This window comes from Dendrobates tinctorius, unplaced genomic scaffold, assembly GCF_039654945.1.
Source record: "Dendrobates tinctorius isolate UK_male_01 unplaced genomic scaffold, ASM3965494v1 ptg000357l, whole genome shotgun sequence".
NCBI lineage: Eukaryota > Metazoa > Chordata > Amphibia > Anura > Dendrobatidae > Dendrobates > Dendrobates tinctorius.
Window position 1 is genome coordinate 941713 of NW_027362023.1, and position 19796 is coordinate 961508.

The 19796-nt window shown below is 46.8% G+C and overlaps 1 protein-coding gene across 1 annotated transcript in view; it reads right to left on the bottom strand.

Annotated features, from left to right (window-relative positions):
- Positions 1–1145: 1145 nt before the first annotated feature.
- Positions 1146–19796, bottom strand: part of IFRD2 (interferon related developmental regulator 2) — a 32432-nt gene continuing 13781 nt past the window's right edge. Inside the window, exons 5-12 of the mRNA XM_073562554.1 lie at positions 14948–15105; positions 14823–14873; positions 14453–14619; positions 4323–4428; positions 4104–4241; positions 3607–3735; positions 3436–3531; positions 1146–2045 (exon numbers count right to left, since the gene is read on the bottom strand). Of these exons, the coding sequence (XP_073418655.1) occupies positions 1965–2045; positions 3436–3531; positions 3607–3735; positions 4104–4241; positions 4323–4428; positions 14453–14619; positions 14823–14873; positions 14948–15105 (926 nt within the window). The 3' untranslated portion in view covers positions 1146–1964. The remainder of the gene's footprint in view (positions 2046–3435; positions 3532–3606; positions 3736–4103; positions 4242–4322; positions 4429–14452; positions 14620–14822; positions 14874–14947; positions 15106–19796) is intronic.

Genomic DNA, 19796 nt, shown 5'->3' on the forward strand with positions numbered 1-19796 from the left:
CTGCACTCACTATTCTGCTGGTGCAGTCACTGTGCACATACATTACATTACTGATCCTGAGTTACATCCTGTATTATACCCCAGAGCTGCACTCACTATTCTGCTGGTGCCGTCACTGTGTACATACATTACTGATCCTGAGTTACATCCTGTATTATACCCCAGAGCTGCACTCACTATTCTGCTGGTGCCGTCACTGTGTACATACATTACATTACTGATCCTGAGTTACATCCTGTATTATACCCCAGAGCTGCACTCACTATTCTGCTGGTGCAGTCACTGTGCACATACATTACTGATCCTGAGTTACATCCTGTATTATACCCCAGAGCTGCACTCACTATTCTGCTGGTGCAGTCACTGTGTACATACATTACTGATCCTGAGTTACATCCTGTATTATACCCCAGAGCTGCACTCACTATTCTGCTGGTGCCGTCACTGTGTACATACATTACAATACTGATCCTGAGTTACATCCTGTATTATACCCCAGAGCTGCACTCACTATTCTGCTGGTGCAGTCACTGTGTACATACATTACTGATCCTGAGTTACATCCTGTATTATACCCCAGAGCTGCACTCATTATTTTGCTGGTGTAATGTATGTAGGTATGTACACAGTGACTGCATCAGCAGAATAGTGAGTGCAGCTCTGGGGTATAATACAGGATATAACTCAGGATCAGTAATGTATGTACACAGTGACTGCACCAGCAGAATAGTGAGTGCAGCTCTGGAGTATAATACAGGATGTAACTCAGGATCAGTAATGTAATGTATGTACACAGTGACTGCACCAGCAGAATAGTGAGTGCAGCTCTGGAGTATAATACAGGATGTAACTCCGGATCAGTAATGTAATGTATGTACACAGTGACTGCACCAGCAGAATAGTGAGTGCAGCTCTGGGGTATAATACAGGATGTAACTCAGGATCAGTAATGTATGTACACAGTGACTGCACCAGCAGAATAGTGAGTGCAGCTCTGGAGTATAATACAGGATGTAACTCAGGATCAGTAATGTAATGTATGTACACAGTGACTGCACCAGCAGAATAGTGAGTGCAGCTCTGGGGTATAATACAGGATGTAACTCAGGATCAGTAATGTATGTACACAGTGACTGCACCAGCAGAATAGTGAGTGCAGCTCTGGGGTATAATACAGGATGTAACTCAGGATCAGTAATGTATACAGTAATATCACCAGAATAGTGAGTGCAGCTCTGGAGGATAATACCTTCCAGCGAGAACGTATCTGTAGGATACAATCTGTACATATTAGAACGCAGATGTGACATGAGGTTTTCATCTTAGACCTTTGGAACGTTTGGCTGTTGCGGTTTGCACTCCTCTGGGGGGCGCTATATAGTCCAGGGCTACAGGAATAGTAAACATTTGAGCCTCCTCCTCTGTGCTCACATTGTGAGTGGAGGAGGGCAGATGTGATTACTTTTTTAACCCCTTGTTCCTTAGCGAGGGCAGCTCCTCCTCTTCCTGATCCGCCTTATCCATCCCTGCAGCTCAGATATCGGGGGTCTGCGGGGTCTTCACTCCTCTCCCCTTGGCCCCAGATTCACAGATTTTTGGCTAAAATTAACTCCTAAAACCTCAATCATCCATTCACGCAGCGTCGGCAGGAGACGACCAGTGTCAGACAGCAGCAAGTTCCCTTTACCACCGGCCGTTTCTTTATAGAGGTTTATCCGGTCGGCGGCGGACGCTCGAGTTGGGTAAAGCACGTTGGTGAGTGGCGCTCCGGCCATCAATCTAAAAACACGAGTCTTCATAAAAACATCCGGCCGTCACCAGTGCAGCGGCCATTATCCTCCTCTCTCTCACCCAGAAAAGGAGCAACGCTCTGAGCTGCAGATCATTCCGCCGGCCACGAGAGGGTGTCACATACATACAGCAGTCAGTAGGACATGGCCGATTCCTGGAGCGACAGCAGCCACCTATAAAACGTCCGCCCGCTTGTCCCGGACCCGGCTCCGCGCTTTAGTTCTGGCTTTGAAGGCGGCAGAATTGACCAAATGCTGAGGGGACAAAAAGGAGAAGTGAGGCTAAATACCCAGATACAAGCCGAACCAGCAGGGGGCAGCAGGGAGATGTAAGGGTGCAGGGCCTGAGCTGAACTAGCTGAATTATAAATGCAGCTCTGGATGTGAACTGGGGTTACACGACACAGGCCCCCCGGGACATTACACGACACAGACCCCCCCCGGGGCGTTACACGACACAGACCCCCCCCCGCCCCTCAGGGCGTTACACGACACAGACCCCCCCGGGGCGTTACACGACACAGACCCCCCCCCCGGGCGTTACACGACACAGACCCCCCCCCCCCCGGGCGTTACACGACACAGGCCCCCCGGGACATTACACGACACAGACCCCCCCCCGGGGCGTTACACGACACAGACCCCCCCCCCCGCCCCTCAGGGCGTTACACGACACAGGACCCCCCCCCCCCGGGCGTTACACGACACAGACCCCCCCCCCCGGGCGTTACACGACACAGACCCCCCCCCCGGGCGTTACACGACACAGACCCCCCCGGGCGTTACACGACACAGACCCCCCCCCGGGCGTTACACGACACAGACCCCCCCCCCCCCGGGCGTTACACGACACAGACCCCCCCCCCCCGGGGCGTTACACGACAGACCCCCCCCCCCTGGGGAGTTACACGACAGACCCCCCCCCCTGGGGCGTTACACGACACAGACCCCCCCCCCCGGGGCGTTACACGACACAGACCCCCCGCCCCCTGGGGCGTTACACGACACAGACCCCCCCCCCCGGGGCGTTACACGACACAGACCCCCCCCCCTGGGGCGTTACACGACACAGACCCCCCCCGGGGCGTTACGCGACACAGACCCCCCCCCCGGGGCGTTACACGACACAGACCCCCCCCGCCCCTCAGGGCGTTACACGACACAGACCCCCCCCGGGGCGTTACACGACACAGACCCTCCCCCCCCGGGGCGTTACACGACACAGACCCCCCCCCCCCGGGGCGTTACACGACACAGACCCCCCCCCCTGGGGCGTTACACGGCACAGACCCCCCCCCCCCTGGGGCGTTACACGACACAGACCCCGCCCCTCAGGGCGTTACACGACACAGACCCCCCCCGCCCCTCAGGGCGTTACACGACACAGACCCCCCCCGGGGCGTTACACGACACAGACCCCCCCCCCCGGGGCGTTACACGACACAGACCCCCCCCCCCGGGGCGTTACACGACACAGACCCCCCCCCCGGGGCGTTACACGACACAGACCCCCCCCCACGGGGTTACACGACACAGACCCCCCCCCGGGGCGTTACACGACCCAGACCCCCCCCCCGGGGCGTTACACGACCCAGACCCCCCCCAGCTCCTCAGGAGCGTTACAGGACACCCCCCTGGGCGTTACCTTCTCCACTCTTGAGATTTTACAGGCTTTGATTGCTGCGGCGTCCAGGATCAGCGGGGGCCCCAGAGAGAAGATGTCCCTCAGAACCTCGTTGTACTGAGTGGAGACATATCAGACAGTGTCAGTGTGTGGGCTGCGGGTGGCGCCACTTCTCAGTGGTCGGGGACTTACCTGCAGGTGATGGCGCACTCCTGAGCCGAGTGCGTCTTTAAACAAGCCGTACGTCCTCCGCCGCGCCCAGCTGTCCACGTACATCACTTCAAGACCAAACTTTATGGTCTCCGCTTGGTATTCACTGCTCTGTGGAGGGAGAAACGTTTCCAGTCATTCCAACAGAAGCCCAATAACCCACACAGTTCATTAAAGGGGTGATCCACTATCCTGTAACCTATTAGAAGCAGGGCTGTGGAGTCGGTATAACATGGAGCGACTGCGACTCCCATCATCTAGAACACATTGGGGGCAGTAGTCCAGCGCGGGATGCTCTGTAAAGGTCCGTCCTGATCTCAGGATCTCGGCGTTTAGTTGCGGCACGCTATGTCCGTGTCAGCAGTGACCGGTGTGGAGTGGGAGGTTTGGGGTACCGACCCCACAGCCTTGGGTACAACCAGTAATCGGCACTCTGCAGGTGGGAGGTGCGGATGCTCAGCTCATCTGTGACGTGGTACCTCTATGTAGTGCAGGACGTCCCGGAAGATGGAGCGCTGCTTCCTGCGGTCGGTCTTGGCTCGGTATTTGTTGCTGTCAGTGGCCAGCTGCTTCAATGTCACACAGAGCGCGTCCGTGTCCTCGGAGTAGAAATCCTCCTGTGGGAAAATAGGGCGATGATGAGACACAGGGGTCTGACATGTTCTGCCATGTTACATGGACCCCCAGGTGAGACCTACATCCAGATCACGGGCCAGCTCGTACAGAAGAGCCAGCGACTCGCCGGCAGCGATACGAAGGCTGACGCTCTCACAGGCCAGGACACCAGACAGGCGGAGAAGATGGCTGCGAGACAGGAGGACATCACATTACCACCACATGCCCAGGTTACAGCAGCTATACATACACATATACAGGAGATGACCAGGTTAGAGCAGATAACACATACATACAGTTGTGTGAATAAGTGTTCACCCCCTCCCTGATTTCCTATTCTTTTGCATGTCTCTCACACTTAAAATGTTTCTGATCATCAAACAAATGTAAGTATTAGACAAAGATAACACAAGTAATCACAAAATGCAGTTTATAATATAATTAAGCGAAAAAGAAATCCAAACCTACAGGGCCTTGTGTGAGAAAGTGGTTGCCTCCCCATAAAACATAAATTAACTGTGGTTTATCACATTCCCTAGCCACATCCAGGCCTCATTACGGCCACATGTGTTCTCAATCAAGAAATCACTTAAATAGGACCTGCCTGACAAAGTGATGTAGACCAAAAGATAATCAAAAGCTAGACATCAAGACGTGATCCAAAGAAATTCTGGAACAAATGAGAAACAAGGTAATTGAGATCTATCAGCCTGGAATAGGTAATAAAGCCATTTTTAACCCCTTAAGCCCCAAGGGTGGTTTGCACGTTCATGACCGGGCCAATTTTTACAATTCTGACCACTGTCCCTTTATGAGGTTGTAACTCTGGAACGCTTCCATGGATCCCGGTGATTCTGACATTATTTTCTCGTGACATATTTTACTTCATGTTAGTGGTAAAATTTCATTCAAATAACTTGCGTTTATTTGTGAAAGAAAACAGAAATTTGGCGAAAATTTCTCAATTTTCCAACTTTGAATTTTTATGCCCTTAAATCACAGAGATACGGCACACAAAAAACTTGATAACTAACATTTCCCACATGTTTACTTTACATCAGCACAATTTTGGAACCAAAATTTTTTTTTGTTAGGAAGTTATAAGGGTTAAAAGTTGACCAGCGATTTCTCATTTTTACAACACCATTTTATTTTTAGGGACCACATCACATTTGAAGTCACTTTGCGGGGTCTATATGATAGAAAATACCAAAAAGTGATTTCATTCTAAAAACTGTACCCCTCAAGGTGCTCAAAACCACATTCAAGAAGTTTATTAACCCTTTAGGTGCGTCACAGAAATTTGTTGAATATTTAAAAAAAAAAACGAACATTTAACTTTTTTCACAAAAAAAATACTTCAGGTTCAATTTTTTTTTATTTTACCAAGGGTACCAGGAGAAATTGGACTGCAAAAGTTATTGTGCAGTTTGTCCCGAGTACGTTTATACCTGATATGTGGGGGGGGTGGGGGGACCACTGTTTCGGCGCATGGCAGAGCTCAGAAGGGAAGGAGCGCCGTTTGACTTTTTCAATGCAAAATTGGCTGGAATTCAGATCGGACGCCATGTCACGTTTGGAGAGCCCCTGATGTACCTAAACAGTGGAAACCCCCCACAAGTGACCCCATTTTGGAAACTAGACCCCCCAAGGAACTTATCTAGATATGTGATGAGCATTTTGAATCCCCAAGGGCTTCACAGAAGTTTATAACGTACAGCGGTACAATTAAAAAATCATATTTTTTCCACAAAAATGATCTTTTCACCCCCAATTTTTATTTTTCCAAGGGAAACAGGACCCTAAAAGTTATTGTGCAATTTGTCCTGAGTACGCTGATACCCCACATGTGGGGGTAAACCACTATTTGGGCGCATGGCAGAGCTCAGAAGGGAAGCAGCACCATTTGACGTTTTTGGCTGGAATTGAGATCGGACACCATGTCACGATTGGAAAACCCCTGATGTACCAAAACAGTGGAAACCCCCCACAAATGACACCATTCTGGAAACTAGACCCCCCAAGGAACTTATCTAGATGTGAGGTGAGCACTTTGAACCCCCAAGGGCTTCACAGAAGTTTTTAATGCCTGGGCATGAAAATAAAAAAAATCGTATTTTTTCCACAAACATGATCTTTTAGTCTCCATTTTTTTTATTTTCCTAAGGGTAACAGGAGAAATTGGACCCCAAAAGTTGTTTTGCAATTTGTCCTGAGTATGCTGATACCCCATATGTGGGGGTAAAACACTGTTTGGGCGCATGGCAGAGCTTGGAAGGGAAGGAGCACCATTTGACTTTTTCAACTCAGAATTGGCTGGAATTGAGATCAGACGCCATGTTGCATTTGGAGAGCCCCTGATGTGCCCAAACAGTGGAAACCCCCCAATTATAACTCCAAACCTAACCCCAACACACCCCTAACCCTAATCTCAGCCCTAACCCTAATGGGAAAATGGAAATAAATACATTTTTTATTTTATTATTTTTCGCTAACTAAGGGGGTGATAACGGGGGTTTGATTTACTATTTATGGCGGTTTTTATGTTTGGCGGCTGTCACACGCTAAAAGACGCTTTTTATTGTAAAAATAGTTTTTGCATCACCACATATTGAGAGCTATAATTTTTCCATATTTTGACCCACCGAGTCATGTGAGGTCTTATTCTTTGCGGGACGAGTTGACGTTTTTATTGGTGCCATTTTCGGGCACGTGACATTTTTTGATGGCTTTTTATTCCGATTTTTGGGACGCAGAATGAACAAAAACCAGCGTTTCATGAATTTCTTTTGGGGGGTGCGTTTACACCGTTCCGCGTGCGATAAAATTGATAAAGCGGTTTTATTCTTCGGGTCAGTACGGTTACAGCGATACCTCATTTAGGTCGTTTATGTTTTGTCGGTTTTATGCAATGAAAACTTTTATATAAAAAATAATTATTTTTGCATCGCTTTATTCTGCGAGCTATAACTTTTTTAATTTTTCGCTGATGATGCTGTGTGGCGGCTCGTTTTTTGCGGGACAAGATGACGTTTTCAGCGGTACCATGGATATTTATATGCGTCATTTTGATCGCGCGTTATTGCACTTTTTGTTCGGCGGTATGATAATAAATCATTTTTTGCTTCGTTTTTTATTTTTATTTTTTAAAGGGGTTCGCTAGAGGGGTTAACTAATGGGACAGTTTTATAGAGCAGGTCGTTACGGACGCGGCGATACCAAATATGTGTACTTTTATTGTTTTGGTTTTTTTTATTTCCAAAAAATGAATTTATTGGAGGAATATTTTTTTTTTTTCTAATTTATTTGGCGATTTTTTAAAAATTATTTTAACTTTTTTTTTTTTTAAGTTTATTACATTGTCCCAGGTGGGACATCACTGTCCTGTGACAGATCGCTGATCTGTCACAGTGATCTGTGATGTGACAGATCAGCGATCTGTCACAGGCAGTGCAGCAGGCTTCCTCGTGCCTGCCGGCCCCCGAAGGCCCCCGTCGCCATCTTGGATTCGGGGGCCTGCAGGGAAGGAGCCCCCACAGCAGCGCTGCACATTGCGCTGCTGTGGGGGGCTTAGGGAAGCACGGAGGGAGCCCCCTCCCTGCTGATGCTTCCCCTTAACTCCCGGGTACACCGCGATCGTGTTTGATCGCAGTGTGCAAGGGGTTAACGTGTCGGGGGCGGTCCGTGACTGCCCCTGACACATTGTGCCGGGTGTCAGCTGTGATAATCAGCCGACACCTGGCCGCGATCAGCGGCGCTCACCACGTTGGCGCCGCTTATCGCTATGACATACTATCCTGTCCCTGGAAATTAAGTCCCAGGCCACATGGACGGGATAGTACGTCATATGGATTAAGGGGTTAAAGCTTTGAGACTCCAGAGATCGACAGTGAGAGCAATTATCCACAATTGGCAAAAACAAAGCAGTGGTGAACCTTCCCAGGAGTGGCTGGTCGACTAAAATTACCCCAAGAGCGCAGTGGCGACTCATCCAGGAGGTCACAAAAGACCCCACAACAACATTCAAAGAACGGCAGGCCTCCCATGCCTCAGTTAAGGTCAGTGTTCATGACTCTACCATAAGAAAGAGACAGAGGAAAAATGGCCGGCATGGCAGAGATCCAAGACAAAAACCACTGCTGAGGAATAAGAACATGAAGGCTCGCCTCTGTTTTGCCAGAAAACATCTTGATGATCCCAAAGATTGGGAGAATACTCTGTGGACTGAGGAGGCAAAAGTTGAACTTTTTGAAAGGTGTATTTTCCATTACATCTGGCGTAGAAGTAGCATAGCATTCCAGAAATGGAACATCATGCCAACAGTAAAATATGGTGGTGGTAGTATGATGGTCTGGGGCCGTTTTGCTGCTTCAGGACCTGGAAGACTTACTGTAGTAAATGGAAATACGAATTCTGCTGTCTGCCAAAAAACCCTGAAGGAGAATGTCCGGCCATCTGTTCACCCACAAGTCCACCCACCTCTGAATGGCTTCAGAAAAAGAAAATTAAGCCTTTGGAGTGGCCTAGTCAAAGTCCTGACCTTAATGTGATTGAGATGCTGTAATGACCTTAAAAAGGCAGCTTATGCTTGGAAATCTCCAATGTGGCTGAATTACAACAATTCTGCAGAGATGAGCGGCCAAAATTCCTCCAGAGCGTTGTAAGGCCTCTTTCACACATCAGTTTTTTGCCTTCAGGCGCGATCCGGCAAAATGCAATGCCGGATCCAGTTTTTCCCCATTGACTTGCATTAGCGCCGGATGGCATTGCGTTTCATCCGTTTTTTGCCGGATCCGGCAACTTGTCTCATTCCGGCGTCTGGAAAAAACGGCTACTGTAACGTTTTTTGTCTCCGGCGAAAAAGCCGGAAGCGCCGGATCCGGCGCTTCCAGCTTTTTGCTACAACGAAAGTCTATGGGCGCCGGAATGCGCCGGATCCAGAAAAAGACGGATCCAGCCACCGGATCCGGTTTTTTTAAGTCTGCGCATGCTCAGATCCAATTGGCCAGCCCCCAGGAACAGAGACGGATCCAGCAAAAAAACGGATCCGTTTCTACAGTTCTCCAAAATTTATGCCGGATCCGTTTTTTCTAAAAATAGCCGGATCCTGCCTGACGGCAAAAAACTGATGTGTGAAAGTAGCCTAAGAGACTCATTGCCAGTTATCACAAACACTTGATTGCAGTTGTTGCTGCTAAGGGCGGCGCAACCAGTTATTAGGTTTAGGGGGAAACACTTTCACACAGGGATCTGTAGGTTTGGATTTCTTTTTCCCTTAATAATAAAGATCTTCATGTAAAAATTGCATTTTTGATTACTTGCGTTATCCTTGTGTAATATTTACATTTGTTTGGTGATCGGAAACATTTAAGTGCAAGAGAATTGGAAATCAGGAAGGGGGTGGACACTTTCACACAGCTATACATGTACACACACACACGAGGTGCCCAGGTTATACCAGCTGTACATATATATTATACACAGGAGATGCCCAGGTTATACCGGCTGTATACATATATATTATATACAGGAGATGCCCAGGTTATACCGGCTGTACATATATAATTATATACAGGAGATGTCCAGGTTATACCGGCTGTACATATATAATTATATACAGGAGATGTCCAGGTTATACCAGCTGTACATATATATTATACACAGGAGATGCCCAGGTTATACCGGCTGTACATATATAATTATATACAGGAGATGCCCAGGTTATACCAGCTGTACATATATATTATACACAGGAGATGCCCAGGTTATACCGGCTGTATACATATATATTATATACAGGAGATGTCCAGGTTATACCGGCTGTACATATATAATTGTATACAGGAGATGCCCAGGTTATACCGGCTGTATACATATATATTATATACAGGAGATGCCCAGGTTATACCGGCTGTACATATATAATTATATACAGGAGATGTCCAGGTTATACCGGCTGCACATATAATTATATACAGGAGATGCCCAGGTTATACCAGCTGTACATATATAATTATATACAGGAGATGCCCAGGTTATACCAGCTGTACATATATAATTATATACAGGAGATGCCCAGGTTATACCGGCTGTACCTATATAATTATATACAGGAGATGCCCAGGTTATACCGGCTGTACATATATAATTATATACAGGAGATGCCCAGGTTATACCGGCTGTACATATATAATTATATACAGGAGATGCCCAGGTTATACCGGCTGTACATATATATTATATACAGGAGATGCCCAGGTTATACCGGCTGTACATATATAATTATATACAGGAGATGCCCAGGTTATACCAGCTGTACATATGTAATTATATACAGGAGATGCCCAGGTTATACCGGCTGTACATATATATTATATACAGGAGATGCCCAGGTTATACCGGCTGTACATATATAATTATATACAGGAGATGCCCAGGTTATACCGGCTGTACATATATAATTATATACAGGAGATGCCCAGGTTATACCGGCTGTACATATATAATTATATACAGGAGATGCCCAGGTTATACCAGCTGTACATATATAATTATATACAGTGGGGAAAAAAAGTATTTAGTCAGTCAGCAATAGTGCAAGTTCCACCACTTAAAAAGATGAGAGGCGTCTGTAATTTACATCATAGGTAGACCTCAACTATGGGAGACAAACTGAGAAAAAAAAATCCAGAAAATCACATTGTCTGTTTTTTTTTCATTTTATTTGCATATTATGGTGGAAAATAAGTATTTGGTCAGAAACAAGCAATCAAGATTTCTGGCTCTCACAGACCTGTAACTTCTTCTTTAAGAGTCTCCTCTTTCCTCCACTCATTACCTGTAGTAATGGCACCTGTTTAAACTTGTTATCAGTATAAAAAGACACCTGTGCACACCCTCAAACAGTCTGACTCCAAACTCCACTATGGTGAAGACCAAAGAGCGGTCAAAGGACACCAGAAACAAAATTGTAGCCCTGCACCAGGCTGGGAAGACTGAATCTGCAATAGCCAACCAGCTTGGAGTGAAGAAATCAACTGTGGGAGCAATAATTAGAAAATGGAAGACATACAAGACCACTGATAATCTCCCTCGATCTGGTGCTCCACGCAAAATCCCACCCCGTGGGGTCAGAATGATCACAAGAACGGTGAGCAAAAATCCCAGAACCACGCGGGGGGACCTAGTGAATGAACTGCAGAGAGCTGGGACCAATGTAACAAGGCCTACCATAAGTAACACACTACGCCACCATGGACTCAGATCCTGCAGTGCCAGACGTGTCCCACTGCTTAAGCCTGTACATGTCCGGGCCCGTCTGAAGTTTGCTAGAGAGCATTTGGATGATCCAGAGGAGTTTTGGGAGAATGTCCTATGGTCTGATGAAACCAAACTGGAACTGTTTGGTAGAAACACAACTTGTCGTGTTTGGAGGAAAAAGAATACTGAGTTGCATCCATCAAACACCATACCTACTGTAAAGCATGGTGGTGGAAACATCATGCTTTGGGGCTGTTTCTCTGCAAAGGGGCCAGGACGACTGATCCGGGTACATGAAAGAATGAATGGGGCCATGTATCGTGAGATTTTGAGTGCAAACCTCCTTCCATCAGCAAGGGCATTGAAGATGAAACGTGGCTGGGTCTTTCAACATGACAATGATCCAAAGCACACCGCCAGGGCAACGAAGGAGTGGCTTCGTAAGAAGCATTTCAAGGTCCTGGAGTGGCCTAGCCAGTCTCCAGATCTCAACCCTATAGAAAACCTTTGGAGGGAGTTGAAAGTCCGTGTTGCCAAGCGAAAAGCCAAAAACATCACTGCTCTAGAGGAGATCTGCATGGAGGAATGGGCCAACATACCAACAACAGTGTGTGGCAACCTTGTGAAGACTTACAGAAAACGTTTGACCTCTGTCATTGCCAACAAAGGATATATCACAAAGTATTGAGATGAAATTTTGTTTCTGACCAAATACTTATTTTCCACCATAATATGCAAATAAAATGAAAAAAAAAACAGACAATGTGATTTTCTGGATTTTTTTTTCTCAGTTTGTCTCCCATAGTTGAGGTCTACCTATGATGTAAATTACAGACGCCTCTCATCTTTTTAAGTGGTGGAACTTGCACTATTGCTGACTGACTAAATACTTTTTTTCCCCACTGTACAGGAGATGCCCAGGTTATACCAGCTGTACATATATAATTATATACAGGAGATGCCCAGGTTATACCAGCTGTACATATATAATTATATACAGGAGATGCCCAGGTTATACCGGCTGTACATATATATTATATACAGGGGATGCCCAGGTTATACCAGCTGTACATATATAATTATATACAGGAGATGCCCAGGTTATACCGGCTGTACATATATAATTATATACAGGAGATGCCCAGGTTATACCGGCTGCACATATATAATTATATACAGGAGATGCCCAGGTTATACCGGCTGCACATAATTATACACAGGAGATGCCCAGGTTATACCGGCTGTACATATATAATTATATACAGGAGATGCCCAGGTTATACCAGCTGTACATATATAATTATATACAGGAGATGCCCAGGTTATACCGGCTGTACATATATATTATATACAGGAGATGCCCAGGTTATACCGGCTGTACATATATAATTATATACAGGAGATGCCCAGGTTATACCGGCTGCACATATATAATTATATACAGGAGATGCCCAGGTTATACCGGCTGCACATAATTATACACAGGAGATGCCCAGGTTATACCGGCTGTACATATATAATTATATACAGGAGATGCCCAGGTTATACCGGCTGTACATATATAATTATATACAGGAGATGCCCAGGTTATACCGGCTGTACATATATAATTATATACAGGAGATGCCTGGGTTATACCGGCTGTACATATATAATTATACACAGGAGATGCTCAGGTTATACCAGCTGTACATATATAATTATACACAGGAGATGCTCAGGTTATACCAGCTGTACATATATAATTATACACAGGAGATGCTCAGGTTATACCAGCTGTACATACTGTATATAATTATACACAGGAGATGCACAGGTTATACCAGCTGTACATATATAATTATACACAGGAGATGCCCAGGTTATACCGGCTGTACATATATAATTATATACAGGAGATGCCCAGGTTATACCGGCTGTACATATATAATTATATACAGGAGATGCCCAGGTTATACCAGCTGTACATATATAATTATACACAGGAGATGCACAGGTTATACCAGCTGTACATATATAATTATACACAGGAGATGCTCAGGTTATACCAGCTGTACATATAAAAATATATACAGGAGATGCCCAGGTTATACCGGCTGTACATATATAATTATATACAGGAGATGCCCAGGTTATACCGGCTGTACATATATAATTATATACAGGAGATGCCCAGGTTATACCAGCTGTACATATATAATTATATACAGGAGATGCCCAGGTTATACCGGCTGTACATATATAATTATATACAGGAGATGCCCAGGTTATACCGGCTGTATACATATAATTATGTACAGGAGATGCCCAGGTTATACTGGCTGTACATATATAATTATACACAGGAGATGCACAGGTTATACCAGCTGTACATATATAATTATACACAGGAGAAGCTCAGGTTATACCAGCTGTACATATAAAAATATATACAGGAGATGCCCAGGTTATACCGGCTGTACATATATAATTATATACAGGAGATGCCCAGGTTATACCGGCTGTACATATATAATTATATACAGGAGATGCCCAGGTTATACCGGCTGTACATATATAATTATACACAGGAGATGCTCAGGTTATACCAGCTGTACATATATAATTATATACAGGAGATGCCCAGGTTATACCGGCTGTACATATATAATTATACACAGGAGATGCTCAGGTTATACCAGCTGTACATATATAATTATATACAGGAGATGCCCAGGTTATACCGGCTGTACATATATAATTATATACAGGAGATGCCCAGGTTATACCAGCTGTACATAAATAATTATATACAGGAGATGCCCAGGTTATACCAGCTGTACATATATAATTATATACAGGAGATGCCCAGGTTATACCAGCTGTACATATATAATTATATACAGGAGATGCCCAGGTTATACCATGCGCCACATCACTACATGGGATGTCGCCGCCTGCTGTTAGCGCTCACCTCTCCAGCGTCTTCTCGATCCGGCTGGCGGGACAGATGGTCAGCAGCAATGCCCAGGACTGCATGGCAGCACAGACCAGGCCCTGCTGTGTTGGCGGGGTGCCATTGTTCTCGGCGTACAGTACAGTTAATATTCCCTCCAGGACGCAGAGACAGGAGACCAGATCCTGGAAGAGACGCAGATCGACCCTCATTATACTGACCGCACACAAGGGCAAAGATCACCCGTCACGGCAGAACCCACCGAACCTCAGGATGAAGCCCGGGCACTAACCTGTATCCAAAGGAACCATCCCCAGAACCCCACAAAAGTGTTATTTAACCCCTTCCTCCCTGCAATAGCGTGCAAGATAAAAAACAAGCACCATACCTCCACATCCGCAGCAGCGATGAAGCAGCACAGGCCAAGGGCGGAGGCGCACTGCAAGGAGAAGGGAGCGATGAGGAGCGGCACATCCGCGTATGAACTAACACTACACCCCATCCCCTACTTACACCCTGCCGAGCCGCCACTCCAGCGCTGCAGTCAGTCAGGATGGTGACGAGGAGCGGCCTCAGACTTTGAAAGACATCTTCACCCTCCGAGCCAGAACCCAGCTGTACACAGAGAAGAGAGAGGACAGCGGCTGCCAGAGACTGCTCCTCATCCTTCCCTAGAAAGGAGGCAGATAGCAAAGGGTTACTTATTGGCTGATGTCACCGCTGATCTCTGGTGATGGATAGGAGGCATTCTCAGTGATGTCACCGCTGATCTCTGGTGATGGATAGGAGACATTCTCAGTGATGTCACCTCTGATCTCAGGTGATGGATAGGAGGCATTCTCAGTGATGTCATTGTCATGATCCAGCGTGGATCTGACAGTTTAAATGGATAAGTGACCTTTTTTCCCTTTGGCTAGGTGCCAAAGTGATGTGATTGCCCCCGGTGGCCATTAGAATTATTACACGTGGTGTCGTTCATTCTAAGTTGCCCCGGTGGTGGTGAGCGGCAGTGCACTTTAGTTTCCTTGGTATAGTGCACGTAATTATAATTCAGGTGTGAGGCTCTATAAAAAAGAGCCAGGTATTCAATCACTGTTGGTGATATCGTGTGTTAGTCATTCACATGGAAGCCTGGGTGAAAGAAGGAGCTGAACATGAGTCCTGCGCAGCCCAGCCAGAGGGGACGAGTGGCAGCTAGGTGGTCTGCAAGAAGGGCTGGCATGGCTTGGTGGAGTCACAGTTTATGGTGTCAGCAGGAGGTGCTTGCATGGCTTGGTGGAGTGACGACTATGGAGAGAGTTGCACTCAGCATGTGGGACTTGGTTGCTGAGAGCTGGACTCAAGCATGCTTGACTTTTTGGGCAGGAGCTGAACTCATCTTTGGGACTCTGCTACTGGACTTCTGCAATTGGTGGTAGACTCTGCTCCAAGGCTGCACTATGGTGAAGGATCCAGTTATGGTGATGGATCCGGGTGGAGGAAAAGATGCACTCAGGTGGTGGGCCCTGTTGCTAGGAGCGTACGCAACAGAGGAAAGCTAAGTGGTGTTTCCCCTGTATTGTCATTTTCCCTCGTGTGTTTAGTGCAGTGGTGGGATTAGTTTTTGCACCGACCAATTCCCTAGTGAGGGTTTAGGTTTAGGGCGAGCTAGGGTTTTTAGGCTCCTGTGCGTCGCCCGGTGCGAAACCGGCATAGGGAACGTTAGGAGTGCAGGGACACTGGCTCAGGGGAGTACAGGAGGTCTCCACGTCCCTATTCCCTATTGCAGGGCCCACCATTGTTAATGTTACCCAGGTTCCCCCTTTATTATTTAAATTCGCCTTACTGGAGGCGGGGTTTCCAGACTACTGTATGTATAACGTGTAATACCTAAATTCGCCAGTTGGTGGCGGTGTATCCAGCTGCACGTCGTATTATTTAAAATTGGCCAACTGGAGGCGGTGTATCCAGGGTCACGTGTGTCTCATGGGTTCGCCTTGCAGTACTCGCTGCGTCCAGACACACGTGACCGTGACAGTCACCTCTGATCTCTGGTTATGGATAGGAGGCATTCTCAGTGATGTCACCGCTGATCTCTGGTGATGGATAGGAGACAGTCTCAGTGATGTCACCGCTGATCTCTAGTGATGGATAGGAGACATTCTCAGTGATGTCACCGCTGATCTCTAGTGATGGATAGGAGACATTCTCAGTGATGTCACCTCTGATCTCTAGTGATGGATAGGAGACATTCTCAGTGATGTCACCGCTGATCTCTAGTGATGGATAGGAGGCATTCTCAGTGATGTCACCGCTGATCTCTAGTGATGGATAGGAGGCATTCTCAGTGATGTCACCGCTGATCTCTAGTGATGGATAGGAGGCATTCTCAGTGATGTCACCGCTGATCTGTGGTAATAGATAGGAGGCATTCTCAGTGATGTCACCTCTGATCTCTAGTGATGGATAGGAGACATTCTCAGTGATGTCACCTCTGATCTCTGGTGATGGATAGGAGGCATTCTCAGTGATGTCACCTCTGATCTCTAGTGATGGATAGGAGACATTCTCAGTGATGTCACCTCTGATCTCTGGTGATGGATAGGAGGCATTCTCAGTGATGTCACCTCTGATCTCTGGTGATGGATAGGAGGCATTCTCAGTGATGTCACCTCTGATCTCTGGTGATGGATAGGAGGCATTCTCAGTGATGTCACCTCTGATCTCTAGTGATGGATAGGAGACATTCTCAGTGATGTCACCGCTGATCTCTAGTGATGGATAGGAGGCATTCTCAGTGATGTCACCGCTGATCTCTAGTGATGGATAGGAGGCATTCTCAGTGATGTCACCGCTGATCTCTAGTGATGGATAGGAGGCATTCTCAGTGATGTCACCGCTGATCTGTGGTAATAGATAGGAGGCATTCTCAGTGATGTCACCTCTGATCTCTAGTGATGGATAGGAGACATTCTCAGTGATGTCACCTCTGATCTCTGGTGATGGATAGGAGGCATTCTCAGTGATGTCACCTCTGATCTCTAGTGATGGATAGGAGGCATTCTCAGTGATGTCACCTCTGATCTCTGGTGATGGATAGGAGGCATTCTCAGTGATGTCACCTCTGATCTCTAGTGATGGATAGGAGGCATTCTCAGTGATGTCACCGCTGATCTCTAGTGATGGATAGGAGGCATTCTCAGTGATGTCACCGCTGATCTGTGGTGGTAGATAGGAGACATTCTCAGTGACGTCACCTCTGATCTCTAGTGATGGATAGGAGACATTCTCAGTGATGTCACCTCTGATCTCTGGTGATGGATAGGAGGCATTCTCAGTGATGTCACCTCTGATCTCTAGTGATGGATAGGAGGCATTCTCAGTGATGTCACCGCTGATCTCTAGTGATGGATAGGAGGCATTCTCAGTGATGTCACCGCTGATCTGTGGTGATGGATAGGAGACATTCTCAGTGACGTCACCTCTGATCTCTAGTGATGGATAGGAGACATTCTCAGTGACGTCACCTCTGATCTCTAGTGATGGATAGGAGACATTCTCAGTGACGTCACCTCTGATCTCTAGTGATGGATAGGAGGCATTCTCAGTGATGTCACCGCTGATCTCTAGTGATGGATAGGAGGCATTCTCAGTGATGTCACCTCTGATCTCTAGTGATGGATAGGAGGCATTCTCAGTGATGTCACCGCTGATCTCTAGTGATGGATAGGAGACATTCTCAGTGATGTCACCTCTGATCTCTGGTGATGGATAGGAGGCATTCTCAGTGATGTCACCTCTGATCTCTAGTGATGGATAGGAGGCATTCTCAGTGATGTCACCGCTGATCTCTAGTGATGGATAGGAGGCATTCTCAGTGATGTCACCTCTGATCTCTAGTGATGGATAGGAGACATTCTCAGTGATGTCACCTCTGATCTCTGGTGATGGATAGGAGGCATTCTCAGTGATGTCACCGCTGATCTCTAGTGATGGATAGGAGGCATTCTCAGTGATGTCACCGCTGATCTGTTCTTTTTCAAAGAAAAAATTGACCAGATCCGACAGGAAATTATCTCCCAATCACCTCATACCATGCACTGTCCTCCCTCCCCCACTGCATCTAGCTCACTCTCTGATTTTGAACCAGTCACAGAAGAAGAAGTAAGCAGGCTCCTTGCATCTTCTCGCCCAACTACTTGCACCAGTGACCCATTTCCGTCACATCTCCTCCAGTCCCTTTCCCCTGCTGTCACCCCTCACCTAACTAAAATATTTAACCTCTCTCTCTCTTCTGGTATTTTTCCCTCCTCATTTAAGCATGCCATCATACATCCACTACTTAAAAAACCATCCCTCGACCAAAACTGTGCCGCTAACTATAGACCTGTCTCTAATCTTCCCTTCATCTCTAAACTCCTGGAACGCCTGGTCCACTCCCGTCTTATCCGCTATCTCTCAGAAAACTCTGTTCTCGACCCTCTCCAATCCGGTTTCCGCTCTTTACACTCCACCGAAACTGCCCTCACTAAAGTCTCTAATGATCTGCTAACAGCTAAATCTAATGGTCATTACTCCATGCTAATTGTCTTGGATCTCTCTGCAGCATTCGACACTGTGGATCATCAGCTCCTCCTCACTATGCTCCGTTCCATTGGCCTCAAGGACACCGTTCTCTCCTGGTTCTCCTCCTATCTCTCCGACCGCTCCTTTACTGTTTCTTTTGCCGGTTCCTCCTCCTCTCACCTTCCCCTTACTGTTGGGGTTCCTCAAGGATCGGTTCTAGGCCCCCTCCTCTTCTCCTTGTACACTGCCCCTATTGGTCAAACAATCAGTAGATTTGGTTTCCAGTACCATCTCTATGCTGATGACACCCAATTATACGCTTCTTCTCCTGACATCACGCCAGCCTTTCTAGAAAACACTGGCGATTGTCTAAACGCTGTGTCTAATATCATGTCCTCACTATATCTGAAACTGAACCTGTCAAAGACTGAACTCCTGGTGTTTCCTCCCTCTACTAATGTACCTATACCCGACATTGCCATTTCTGTGTGTGGTTCCACTATTACTCCCCAGCAACATGCCCGCTGTCTTGGGGTCATACTTGATTCCGAGCTTTCCTTTGCCCCCCACATTCGATCACTGGCTCGCTCTTGTCATCTGCACCTCAAAAACATTTCTAGAATTCGACCTTTTCTTACTTTTGACTCTGCAAAAACTCTTACTGTTTCTCTTATTCATTCTCGTCTCGACTATTGTAACTCTCTTCTAATCGGTCTCCCTCTTACCAAACTCTCCCCTCTCCAATCTGTCTTGAATGCTGCAGCCAGGATCATATTCCTCACCAATCGTTACACCGATGCCTCTACCTTGTGCCAGT